We start from the raw sequence: 13,393 nt of genomic DNA, 5'->3' as shown, positions 1-13,393 counted from the left end.
TCTGTACTTTGGTTATTGGCGGTAAGTGGGCATGGCTGTAAGAATGGGATAACTTCTCCCTGTATGCACACAGCATCCTCAGCCCTTTCCTCCCTGACTTGGGTTGGACGCAAAGTAAAAAGCGGCTGGCTGACATGGGTTTGTGGTTCCCAGAAAAGAACATAACTCCGTCTTTCCAGAGGCTGTCAGTGCCTAGAAGATTGTGTGAGCCCCCCTTCTGTGCTGGGGGAGGGGCAAGGACAAAGTTTCTGCTCAAGAGGATACAGATTTGTGTATTGTGCAACTTCTGGAGCGGTATAGTTCACCTTGTAGTCTTATATACAGTTGCTATGACTATTTTCTTGCAGATGGCAGTTAGGTGTCTTGAGGAAGGAACACTTTTTTCTAATGTATACAGAGTTGCTCTATGTGCTAGCCATGGAGCTGGGGGCTGGGTATTGAACAGCAAAAAAGTGTGGATGCTACAAATACTTAACTGAGCACCTACTATAGGCCAGGCACTGAGCTGTGGGGATTCATGGTAAACAGTTTCGTGTTTAAGAATTGCTTTGTCTAATAAGGGTGATACAATTCTAACACCATGATGGTTGGCAGTTCATTCCTAGTTCTCAGGGAAACAGCTGGGCAGTGTCAGGACATCAGGGAAGCCTTCTTAGAGAAAGTGATTTCTTTTTTTAAGATTTTATTTATTTATTTGACAGCACCAGCAGGAGGAGCAGCAGGCAGAAAGAGAGGGAGAAGCAGGCCCCACATGGAGTAGGGAGCCTAATCTATGGCTTGATCCCAGGACCCTGGGATCATGACCTGAGCCAAAGGCAGACATTTAACTGACTGAGCCCACCCAGGCCCCCTGAGAAAGTGATTTTTTTTTCTAAAGATAGATAGATAGATTGATTGATTGATTGATTTGACACAGAGAGAGAGACCGCAAGAGAGGGAACATAAGCAGGGGGAGTGGGAGAGGGAGAAGCAGGCCTCCCACTGAGCAGGGAGCCCGATGTGGGGCTCCGTCCCAGGACCTGGGACTGTGATGCAAGCCAAAGACAGAAGCCTCTGAACAATAGTGAATTGGTGGGTGAAGTATTGCAGGCTCCAGGCCTCTGAGATGAGACCTGAGTGGTTGGAAGCAGAGCCCCAGGAGGTCCAGAGGGTGAAAGCTAGAGAGGTGCCTAAATTGAACGTGAAGGGAAGAGCCCTTTAGCCTGTTAAGACTATGACCTTAAGTACCCACTGCCCTCCAGAATCTTCCAGTTGACAGGTTATACATTTGAAAAGAAGTAGCCATTGGATGTCTGGCAAGGACAAGACAGGGGGCAGACGTTTGAAGTCCAGAACCAAATTATAACTACAGAGAGCTGTCCCTGATTCTGGGGGAAGCTCTCAGCAGAAGGCTGCAAAGTTACCAGAGAAAATGGTCCACTGGTACCCACCCCTTCCAGTTCTGGTTACTACTGCCAAGGAGAGATTAAAGTGGGGGAAGCTTTGGGAGGACCACAGAGAAGAAAGTTTCTGGTTGTATGCCCAAAGGGATTGGCTAGCCTTAGGTGGAAACTGGAACCCATACTTCCTGGAGGAGAGCAGAGGACAATGGCCTGCCAGGATAGGCTTTGGGAGAGTAAAGATCCAATTCAAGTATCAGAGGAGGGTGGTTTGATGTCAGGCTTAGGCTTGGAAGTAGAAGGATGCTTATCCAGGCAGCTAAGGATTGAAAAGCTACTAGTATTTCTTAGACAGGTGCCTGCCTGGTTTCCAGGATGGAACACGCTTCAGTCGCGAAATGGACCAGCGGTCACCGGCTAGAGCCCCCGCCCCGGTGGGAGGGGGCGGGACGGTCCTGGGAGAAGGGCGGGGGGCGGGGCCAGGGGCCACTTAAGGCGGAGCCGGGTTCTGGCAGCGCAGGAGCCGGGCAGCAGAGCCAGGCTGGGCTGGCACTCACCCACGACCCCCCTTCCCTGCTATGATGGCCCATCAGTAGCAGGTTCCAGACCCCCCGGGAGCATGTAGGCTGAGCTAGCGGCAGCCAGGTGCGCAGAGCCACAAGAGCTCTAGGGCACTCTGAGGGCAGCTCTGCCTGCTGCGCTCTCTGGTGCCTGGGGAAATGCCCAACTGACGGGCGAGCTGGTGAGGACAAGAACGTTCCCTTTGGCCCGAGTGCTCTGCATCCATGGCGCTGCCGGCCAGGCTGGTGCCCCTGTGCTGCTTGGCACTTTTGGCGCTGCCCGCTCAGAGCTGCGGGCCCGGCCGGGGGCCGGTTGGCAGGCGCCGCTACGTGCGCAAGCAGCTCGTGCCGTTGCTCTACAAGCAATTTGTGCCCAGCGTGCCCGAGCGGACCCTGGGCGCCAGTGGGCCTGCCGAGGGGAGAGTGGCAAGGGGCTCTGAGCGCTTCCGGGATCTGGTGCCCAACTACAACCCCGACATCATCTTCAAGGATGAGGAGAATAGTGGTGCAGACCGCCTGATGACCGAGGTAAGGAGGACCTCTCCCCACCTGCGCCAGGGCATTGCCAACTACTGTGGCAGCCTGGGAGGGTAAGCTGGGTTTCATCTATAGACACCTTAATCCCAAAGATCTCCTCTCCCTACCTTTCCACCTCCCCCCCCCAACCAAAAAAAAAAAAAAAAAAGACCCTAAACCAGTGCTTACTAGGCTCAGTGATAGGAGCGATTCCAACGGGGAGAAGCTGGAATGGGGAGGGGAGGAGGGACTAGTGAGAGTGAAGCTGGGAGAGACAGCGAGGGCGGGGAAAAGAGGATGGCGGCAGGCGAGACGGGAAATGGCTGAGGCGTGGACCGGGGGTCAGCTACCGAGCCAGGCAGGAAGGGCTGGGGTGAGCTGGGGGCCAGGAGCTGGCGAGGCAGTAGACAGAAAGCTCTACCCTTAGCCTGGCTCCTGACCTGATTGTGGAAAAGATCTGTGGGCTAAAGAGATTGAAGGAGGCTGGGAAAGAGATGGCCAAGGGTTAGGTCACCAGGCCATGTACCTGAGAAGGGGCTGGGCAGGAATTGTCTTCAGCATGGGGGTTGGGGGAGTCCTAGAAGCAAGGCAAGACTATTCTAGAGTCTAAATGACTGTTTTGGGTGAAAAGTAGTTCTCAGTGGGAAAAACAGATGGGCCCACCTAAGAATCAAAGTGTTCCCACATCCCTCAAATTCAGCTTAGCTCAGAGGTTTTCCTTGGAATTAAATTCAACTAGCATGTATTGAGCATCTACTGCAACTAGAACCCAGCTGACCTAGGATGAGGTGAGCAATGCCTTGGGAGTGAAGGACCATCTCTGGCCAGTGATCTCAAAGTCAGACCTGGAAGGAAACTTGGAAATCACATTCTTCCACCTCCTCGCTTTAATTTTGCGGCTGAGAGCTGGGCCCCAAGAGGAAAAGCAATTTAATCAAAGTCTTAAAACTAATTAGTGGCATGGCTGGGACTAGAATTCAGGACTCCTGATTCTAAGTCTATACACTTTCCATTACACCACCTAATTGTGTATGGAGTGGAGAAGTGGGGGGAGAGGGAGGGGGACGGATTTCCTCTGATTAATTGCCATAGTTTTCCAGGTTACTTTGTTAGGAAAACCTGTCCAGGGGAGAAAGAATTCCTTCTACTACTACTCAGAGATTGGGAAGGGGACACTCCTTCCCTCCTTGGCCGTGGAATATTGTGGCCCTTTTCCCTGGCCGCCACCTGCAGCAGAGGAGCCAGAACAAGGGACAGGCCTTGGAGGGGCTCTGACAAGGCCTGGGAACCCCTCCGTCCTGCTTATCTCCCACACCCTGGCTGCAAAAGGCCTCCATTGAGTTGGCTCTGCACTGGGCTGCTGCCCCCGCAGGTCAAGGCCTCAGGGCCTCCTTAGGGGACAAAACGACAAAAAGTTGGATGGAGTTACCACTTTTCCTGTCTTCCCCTCCCCTGCTCTCCAACCCTGCGGAGGTGTAGAAAACGCGGGAAGAAGGGAAGGAGGGAAATGCCCCTCTGGCACTTAGGAGAAAACCAAGTCTGAGGTGAGAGGTCGGAGCGGGGAGAAGAAAAGGAAACTGTCCTCTCTGCGCCTCCTCCCGCGGCGTCGGTGGTATGGTGCGCGCCAAGGTCTCCGGCTCCCAGACTTGAGCAGCCCAGATAACCGCGATCTCACTCCCCCGGGTGCAGGCTTCCAGCCCGCTGCTTTTCCTCCTCTCCACTCCCACCCTGCAGGGGGCCTCCCAGGTCCACGCTAGGGCAGCTCCCATTAATCTCAGGTGCTACTCCCACGCCTTTCTGGGCTGCATCTGGAACAGAAATGGAGAGACGGGGGCTCAGGGCTGGCAGAGCCTGAGCTGGAATTGGGAGGGCTGGTCGCACTGGGGGAGGGGGCCCCGGCGGGCGGGAGCAGGCATGGGGGGCGCGGCTTTCTGCCCTTTCCTCTCCCTGAGCCGGGGCGGCTGAAAAGCGCCTTTGTGGATGGAGCTGCTGAGTCCGCTTCTCCCGGCGAGTCCCCGGCCTCGGCCCGGGATTCTCGCTCGGTTAAGTCATCCCGGAGAATGGCCATTGTACTTCGCGCAGCCCCCGCCATCCAAACCCTTTTTCCAGTAGCCTTGATCCCGCACGGCTGCGCTTTGGGCACCTCTGTGGGGGGTACTCGCACCACGAAGGGGTTAATGCTAGGGGCCGAAAGGAGGAGGAGGAGGAAGGAAGGAAGGAAGCGATGCCCGGTGCCAGGGAAGGCAACGAAACAAAAGATGAATCAGGGCGGAGGGAGGGCAGCCGGGGCTTGGGGCGGGGGCCAGGCCAAAACAGGGGCTCCTCTCGGGGAGCCAGGCAGCTCAACCCTCCCTGACAGAGCTTCCACCCGCCCTTTCAGCTCCTGCCCTCTCCCAGGTTGAGCCGAGATCCCATAATGAGTGAGGGGCAGGGGTCCAAAGTAGGGAAAGAGTAAGGTACAGGACCCCTCTCAATCTCTGAGGTGACCCCACAGTTCTCCCATAGTGCTCTGAAACGGGAGTGGGTATTGACGACGCCACCTCTTCGGGTTCTCACTTCTCCGGGACACTGAAAAGCTGGGAGGAAGTGGTGTGGGGGCAGGAAAACAAAGAAGAATCGACCCTCCCTTTCAGGTCCCTTTTGCCCCTGCGGTGGTCGTGGTAGTGAGGAGACTGACTCTTTGATTCCCCGCCAGCGCTGTAAGGAGCGGGTGAACGCGCTGGCCATTGCCGTGATGAATATGTGGCCCGGAGTGCGCCTGCGGGTGACCGAGGGCTGGGACGAGGACGGCCACCATGCTCAGGACTCTCTCCACTACGAAGGTCGTGCCTTGGACATCACCACGTCTGACCGCGACCGCAATAAGTATGGGTTGCTGGCGCGCCTGGCAGTGGAAGCCGGCTTCGACTGGGTCTACTACGAGTCCCGCAACCACGTCCACGTGTCGGTCAAAGCCGGTACAGTAGGGGGTGGGTGGTGAAGTCCGCCCAAAGGGGGCTCTTTCCGGGAAACTGAGGCTGCGTAGCTCTGGTGCGACCCTAGGGGAGACCAACTGGCCGTTAGTGTTGTAAACCATCCTTGTATCTCTGCCCATGTTGGGGCCAGATCCGTGAGAAATTACATGTCCCAGGACTGGCGAGGTCTGCTCTGGGCTTGACCCACATCTTTGAGAATCCGTACCAACATCCCGGAACCTCCGGTCTTGATTCAATCATCGCTGTGCTTGTTCCTTGCAGATAACTCTCTGGCCGTCAGGGCAGGCGGCTGCTTTCCGGGAAATGCCACTGTGCGCCTGCGGAGCGGCGAGCGGAAGGGGCTTCGAGAACTGCACCGCGGTGACTGGGTGTTGGCGGCAGACGCGGCAGGCCGGGTGGTGCCCACGCCCGTTCTGCTCTTCCTGGACCGGGACTTGCAGCGCCGGGCCTCCTTCGTGGCTGTGGAGACCGAGCGGCCCCCGCGCAAGCTGTTGCTCACGCCCTGGCACCTGGTGTTCGCTGCTCGAGGGCCCGCTCCCGCGCCGGGCGACTTTGCGCCGGTGTTCGCGCGCCGGCTGCGCGCGGGGGACTCGGTGCTGGCGCCCGGCGGGGACGCGCTCCGGCCGGCGCGCGTGGCCCGCGTGGCGCGCGAGGAAGCCGTGGGCGTGTTCGCGCCACTCACAGCTCACGGGACGCTGCTGGTCAACGACGTCCTGGCCTCGTGCTATGCGGTTCTGGAGAGTCACCAGTGGGCACACCGCGCCTTCGCTCCTTTGCGCCTGCTGCACGCGCTAGGGGCGCTGCTTCCGGGCGGGGCAGTCCAGCCCACGGGCATGCACTGGTACTCTCGGTTCCTCTACCGCTTGGCGGAGGAGCTACTGGGCTGAATGCGTCCGGCGTAGAAACCTCGAGGCGCCTGAGGAAACCGGCCGTGTGGCCTGAGATCTGGGGGTGTGGGCAGCAGAGGATGCTGACTCGGGAAGGCAGGGAGGAGGAAATAGGGAGAAAAATGGACACGAGACCGGACTGCTTGGATTAGGGGCAACCTCAACCGGAGCGGAGAGGAGTTCCCTAGCCCTAGGTAGTTGGGGTCGATGGTGGATACTCCTTGAAGAGGACTATTTCACCTCTTCCCGAGTGCCTCAGCCCCAACCAATTATTTTATTTTATTTTCTATTTATAAATTGTAATATAATGATCTGCTTGCCCCGCCTGGCAAGGTGAGGGCCCAGGGCACGGCGTTAACACTGTTTGACACAGCCAGCCAATCTGATGTCTGACATTTTCCTACAGGTGGCCTAATAAAGGGAAGGCTTGCAGGAGCTTATTGGAAAATATCTCTGTTCAGAGGGGGATTCACCTCGAGAGGAGGGGAGAAGGGGACCAACTCTGAGTCAATACCTTACTTCTGACTCCTCCCTCCTTGCCCAGCAGGTCTTCCTGCCTGCTTCCTTCCATCGGAGGGGGCGTCCCTATTGATCAGCAAAGAGAGCAGAGAGTCGTGTGCTTTTCTAGGCTGCTGGTTCCTTCTCCCACCCAGAGAGGACCAGCATTCTGTCCGCATGCTTGCATACCGAATGTTGGAGGGGCCAGGGTTGTTGAAGGAGCAAGAGGGTCTGCACATGTCCTTTCTCATTTACAGAGGCTCCAGCGAGGTCACAGGCTATTGCATTACTGATACTCAGAGAATTCTGGCCCATGATTGGTAGCCTGCAGTCTTGGTCCCTCCCTGAAGGCCCTGAATCAGGTGCCAGGGTCTGAATGGGGGTGATGTTTTATTCTGGGATGTCACTGGACCAACTGGTGATCCGTGGGAATCCCCAGTTAATTTATAACTGATAGTCCCCACACACTCTTGGTCAAGAGAAAGAATGGGATCAGAGGGCTGGTACCTCTCTCTCCTGAAGGCCTGGGGGCAGAGAACAGCTTCAAGCCCTGGTGTGTGTGTTTAGGGGAAGATAGGGAGGCTCTCCAAGCAAGGAGCATATAGGCATTACAACTGGAACCCTCTTCTTGATCGCTTGTCCTAGTTGTTGTTTCTGCTGGCTTCCTACACCCCACACCCCACCCCTCTTCTTTCCTCTCCTCTTCTCCTGGCTCTGCTTCCCTGGGCTGGGTATTCTGAGAACCTTCAGGTTCCAATGCAGCAGACAGGCAGGAACTCAAGACAGTCAGGTGCTCCTGAGCTAGAATGGAAGCTCGGAGGGAGGTGCCTGGGTGGGTTAAGACTCTGCCTTCCTCTCATGTCATGATCTCAGGGTCCTGGGATCAAGTAACGCATTGGGCTCTCTGCTCGTCCGGGAGCCTGCTTCCCCGTCTCTCTCTGCCTGCCTCTCTGCCTACTTGTGATCTCTCTCTCTCTTTCTGTCAAATAAATAAATAAAATCTTAGGAAAAAAAAAAAAAGAATGGAAGCTCAGAGGAAGTTGGACTTCAGTAGAAGCGGAATGTCTGGGTTCAGGGGGAGAGAAGTTTGGTGGTGAAACCAAGGAGCCAGCCCTGGCCGGTAGCAGCTGTGCGGTTTAAGTCCATAGGGTCCCTGCTATACACCGCCCTCTGGTGGCCGTCAAGATTAGTTCTTTTCCAGACCAAAGAAGAGAGAACTACAGACTGCAGGGATGAGTGGACTGCACCTGCGAGGAGGAGCCTTGTCTCAGGAGGCCTGAGATGGTGGGCGGGGCTTGGTAAGCTGCCAGGGCTGAGCCACAGGTGTTAAGAGCTGGTAAGGAGCCCACACGCCTCTCCTTGTGAAAACCCGTCGGAGCCTGGCATTTTTGCATCCTTCCTACCTGGTTTAGCTTTATGGCTCCCAGAAACTGGAGGTATACTTGTAGCCAGATTCTGTGCATCTCCCTCACCTTGTGACCCTGGAGTTCAATGTCTAGAGATAAAACCATACTTAGGTTTCCAGGAAGTGCTTGATAAAAGCAACAGGAAGCAGAGTAAGTTTACCTTAACTTTAGTGTCCTCCCACCCACCACTTCCTTCTGTCCCTACCAGGTACCTGTTGCCACCTCCCACCCCTCTTCTGATCTCACAGTCCAAGCTGTGGATCTTTCCCAGAGCATGGCCTGAAAGTCAGGAACACCTGCAGATACTGACGCCTCCCCAGAAGGACTGTTGACAAGATCAGTGTCTGTGCCCAGTGTGGCCAAGGCACTCGGTCAAGGTTTTCTACACTCTGCTCCCATTTCTCACTACCTTTGCTGTTTTCCGCTGCTTGTGTGCTTCTCTCCTCACCACTCCACTAGAAGCAGAATTTATCCATGGTTCCCAAATATTTGGGGGGGGTGTTGCCCCCATAATTGTTTGATTTCATAAACTCTTTCAGAAGGTGCTATGTGAAAGAGTTGGGCTTGCTTTAGAACTAAAGAATAATTTAAAGTGATCTTGTTTTGAGAATTTACAGAGTATTTTGTGATTATCTCAGCAAGACCTCTCTGCGTCCTGGGAAACCAGACTTGAGAACCACGGCTTCAAGGTTCAGTTGACCTTTTTAACCCCCCAAAATCCAGACTCCCCCCCCTGCCAGCCTCTCTTCAAGCCGGATTTACTGGACATCTACAGTGTAGTGCTGCATTAGACATGAAAAACACACAAAATATTAAGAAAGAGCTCTCTCTGGGAGGAAAGGTATAAGATGTTTAACTACCAAAACAACACTGTTACTTAATCAGGGTGAACTGAATGGGTGGAAAATGTCATATTAGTACAGAGAAAGCCTTGTGGAGAAAGTAGGGCCTGGCTAGGATGTGGAGGCATGTAGGTGGAGGAGACCAGAGAGGGCATTCCAGGCAGAAGTAACGACATGAACAGGCACTTGGAATCTGGATTCTAGCAAGCTGGCTAGAGTGGGAGATCTGGGAGTGTAACTATATGTAGCTCATGTTTCTTGAGAATTTACTACATGTCAGACCCTGTGCTAGCTCTTCCCATGCATTCTCATTTCCTCCTTACGATAACCCTGTGGGACTGTATTACAGAAGAGGACACCGAGGCAAAGACAGGTTTAAGTCACTGGCTCAAGTGACCGCTGCTAGTAAGTGGGAGACCTGGAGCAGGAATAACAAGAAATAAGACTGCCTTGATGGAAAAGACCACATCCGAAAGGGCCTTAAGAAGTTTTTGACTTGGTGCATCTAGGTGGCTCAGTCGGTTAAGTGTCTGAATCTTGGTTTTAGGGCTCAGGTCATGATCTCAGGGTTGCAGGATTGGGCCCCGTGTCGGGCTCTGAGCTCAGCGGGGAGTTTGCTGAAGATTCTATCCCTCTCCCTCTGCCTCTCACTTGCTCTAAAATAAATAAATAAAAAGTTTTGGACTCTCCTTCCCTTCACTGAGTCACTAGTTAGTCCCAGCTTTTTGACAGCTATTTCTCATTTTCATTGGCTCTTCTTTCTCCTGTCTGGATCACTGCCTTCCTTAACTAAAGTTATCTAGCCAATAAAGGAAATCCTGCAGATTAGAGGAGAGGGGAGATCATACTTTGTTATGGATTAAATAGATGCTTCCCCCTCCAAATTCACATGGGCAAACCCTAATGCCTGTGTGACTTTTTTTTTTTTAAGATTTTATTTATTTGCAGAGATCATAAGTAGGCAGAGAGAGAAGGAGGGAAGCAGGCTCCCCGCTGAGCAGGAAGCCTGATGTGGGGCTTGATCCCAGGACCCTGAGACCATGATCCGAGCTGAAGCAGAGGCTTAACCCACTGAGCCACTCAGCCCCTGTGTGACTGTTTTGGGAGGTGAGGCCCCTGTGTGACTGTTTTGGGAAGTAACTAAGGTCAAATGAAGTCCCAAGAGTAGGACCGTGATCTGATAAGACTGGTGTCTTCCTAAGAAGAGACATCAGAAAGGTGCTTTCTCTCTTTGCATGCACCAAGGCAAGGCCATGCAAACACGTTGTGAGTAGGCAGCGATGGGCAGGCCAGGAAGAGAGTTCTCACCAGAAACCAAATTGGCCAGAACGTTGATCTTGGACTTTTCCAGCCTCCAAAATAGTGAGAAAATAAATGTTTGATGTCTAAGCCACCCAGTTGATGGTATTGTGTTATGACAGCTGTAGTGGGCTAATCCAATCTTCCAGAGCTATATGAAGTAAAAAAAAAAAATCCAGTGCCAAGATGGGGTCTTTATTTAGTGAATATAATGAACTCTGAAAAGTGAGCATTTCCGACCTAGAGCCTTTATCCCTGACGGTACCTGTGTGGTCTCTACTATTAGAGGAAGCCTTCTCTGGCTGGAAGACTGGAGCAGCTGTCTATGGGAAGAAGGCTATGGCTGGTTAGGGTATTTCTCTGTGGGATTGTGTGGGCGGTTAGCACATTCAGACTCTCCTCTTACCTGTTACTGTCTTTGTATGTGAATTGGTTGTTGTATGCACATGAACATCTCCCATTAGATGGGGGGATATCTTCAGGCAGATCTTACTGAGTTCCTACCTTGGGGAGAGGATGGTAAGGCAGGCATGGCTCTCACAGTTCACCTGGCAAGAAATAGTGGTCAGACGGTTGTTAAATGTGGTGGAAGGTGAAGAGTGGTGTTGAAGCTGAGACCTGAAAGATGGGTAAGAGTTGTTCAAGCAGAGGGAACGGCATCTTCAAAGACCTGGAGTCAGACGGTGGAGGACAGCGTAGGGATATTGGAGCAGGGCAGGATAAGATGGGGACAGATTTGAAGGCGATACCTCCAGCCCTGGCTTTGCTTCTCTCCGAAACCTAAACCCAAATTGTCTTCTCAGCTTCTCTCCTGGGGACCACATCACCTAAGAACATAGTTATTTGACTTCACACCATGTGGTGTCCAAACAGAAGAAGCTCTTGGGACTGGGAACTCTTATTCTGCTCTTCTCTTTTGCTTTCCAGCCATTCTCTTGGCAGAGTCTGGCTTAGTTTAGAGCTGATGGCCCTAAGCAGAGGCAGAGCTGACACCCCGAGAGCCAGGCCTGGGCTGGACATTGCAGCTGCCCAGGAAACAGCTGGTTAAGCCCTCAGCAGCTGCAGCAGCTGGGATTCCACCCAACATTTGAGCTGGGATTAATCCCATTTCCTCCACACACATCCCTTCCCTGTTCTAGTCCCTGGCTAGTCTATAGTATATCTTGGAGGTTTTGAGGCTAAATGTCACAAGTCTGCCTGTAAACTAAGCTAGAGCCAAAGTCATCCACCTTCCTCTTAGAGGAAGCTGACCCAAAGCACCTTCGGACCAGCCCAGGAAGGAGGATGTGGGTCTCTGTCACACCCAACCTTCTTTCCCTCATTCTCTCTATTCTCTGATAAGTGGGCTAGGATGGATTATTCTTTGACTTGTCTGCTTTTCAATAACTGTTAGAATTGTCTAAAGAAGAAGGGGCTGCTTTGGTGGGATGAGGAGGTAGATGTCCTTTATCTTGGAAAAACTCTATAGCAAGACCTAGAAACTTGGTGGGAGTGTTGCAGGAGGATCAGACCTCATACAGGTGGTTGTCACTTTTCAGCCGCACTTGCTTCTCCCTTAACTGTGATTCTACAGTTGCGAACAATAGGGCTGTATATTCTACTTGGTGCTTTTGCACCAGCTGTGTGACCTTGAGGAAATCACTATGTAAGAGATGCCAGAGGCCACAATGAGGTACTTCCAAGTAGTTGGAAAGAAGGAGGTGCCCTGAGATTTGAACAAGATGAATTAACACACAAAAGAACAAGGCATTTCCTCCCAGGCTCAGACATTTGACTCCCTCCATCAACAAATATTTATTAGGCCTCTGCAAGTACTAATAGACATTTTACTATGCTAAATAGTTAAAAAATATTTTTCTAGAGAAACAGACAGTCATTTGAATAGATTAAATTAATTTAATTAGGTTTTAGCTTTGTGGAATGGCCTGATCAAGTTTGGATTTTAGAAAGATTTTTCTAGTTCCTGAGTGGAGAACAGACTAGAAGGGAGTTAGTGAGCCCAGGGAGGAAAGCAAAAGGAGGCAGTGGTGCAGATGGGAGATGATGCTGGGAGATAAAGAGATGGCAGTGGAGATGGAGAGAAAGGACAGTTGTAGGCAATATTTATATTTGCGGAATTGGTAGGACCTAGTAGTTCATAGGATGAAGTAGGGAGCAAAGATTAAGGTGGAGGAGAAAAAGACTGCGTGATATTAGTGTATCTAAAATGAAAGAGAAGGGGGCACCTGGGTGGCTCAGTCAGTTGAGTGTCTGACTCTTTATTTCGGCTCAGGTCATGATCTCAGAGTCATGAGATCGAGCCTCTAGTCTGACTCCATGCTCAGCATGGAATCTGCTTAAGGTCCTCTCCTTCTGTCCCTCCCTTCCCCCACTCACTCTCTCTCTCAAAATAAATAAATAAATCTTAAAAAAATAAAATGAAATAGATGAGAAAGAATAATTGATCAGCTAATATCACTCTATTAATCCAAAATGGAGTGTGGCAACATGAGTAACTCAGTCAATAAGAATAGTTACTATGTGCCCAGAATGATCTTGATGAGAGAGGTACCCAACATAGTCATTGGTGGGGCAGGAATGGTTCTTCAGGCCTCCAGACGACTTTCTGAAATATCCCACTGAGAGAGTCCTAATTTTCTATTCATCAGGCAGCAATCTGGTACCTCACTAGAAAAGAGAGCCTGGGTGGCTCAGTGGGTTAAGCCTCTGCCTTCGGCTCGGGTCATGATCTCAGGGTCCTGGAATTGAGTCCTACATCGGGCTCTCTGCTCGGCAGAGAGCCTGCTTCTCCCTCTCTCTCTGCCTACTTGTGATCTGTCTCTCTCTGTGTCAAATAAATAAATAAAATCTTAAAAAAAAAAAAGAAAGAAAAGAGAGTACCCTAGATAGAGGACACAGGCATTCTGGGCAGTGGATAGAGAATGCGATGGATACACTGGCATGGGAGGACCCAGATCAGAAACTTGGGAATTACTGCAAGGCTTCCCTGGCATACAAATATTTGGAGGTGTCCTGAGCAATTCCAGTTTGC

At 52.1% G+C, this 13,393-nt stretch overlaps 1 protein-coding gene across 1 annotated transcript; it reads left to right on the top strand.

The window, feature by feature from the left end:
- Positions 1 to 1,897: 1,897 nt before the first annotated feature.
- On the top strand, positions 1,898 to 6,745 carry DHH (desert hedgehog signaling molecule). The gene is made up of 3 exons (XM_082741181.1): positions 1,898 to 2,467; positions 5,151 to 5,412; positions 5,692 to 6,745. The coding sequence occupies exons 1-3, from the start codon at positions 2,165 to 2,167 to the stop codon at positions 6,315 to 6,317; spliced, it is 1,191 nt and encodes a 396-aa protein (XP_082597307.1). The 5' UTR covers positions 1,898 to 2,164; the 3' UTR covers positions 6,318 to 6,745.
- Positions 6,746 to 13,393: the final 6,648 nt, after the last annotated feature.

Source organism: Mustela nivalis, assembly GCF_964662115.1.
Source record: "Mustela nivalis genome assembly, chromosome: 7".
Lineage (NCBI taxonomy): Eukaryota > Metazoa > Chordata > Mammalia > Carnivora > Mustelidae > Mustela > Mustela nivalis.
This window is presented reverse-complemented; position numbering and strand designations above follow the sequence as displayed.

Coding starts and splice junctions, on each gene's coding strand:
- DHH (XM_082741181.1), top strand. CDS start 2,165: ATGGCGCTGCCGGCCAGGCTGGTGCCCCTGTGCTGCTTGGCACTTTTG. Junction 2,468..5,150: donor CAGACCGCCTGATGACCGAG/GTAAGGAGGACC, acceptor ATTCCCCGCCAG/CGCTGTAAGGAGCGGGTGAA. Junction 5,413..5,691: donor CCACGTGTCGGTCAAAGCCG/GTACAGTAGGGG, acceptor TGTTCCTTGCAG/ATAACTCTCTGGCCGTCAGG.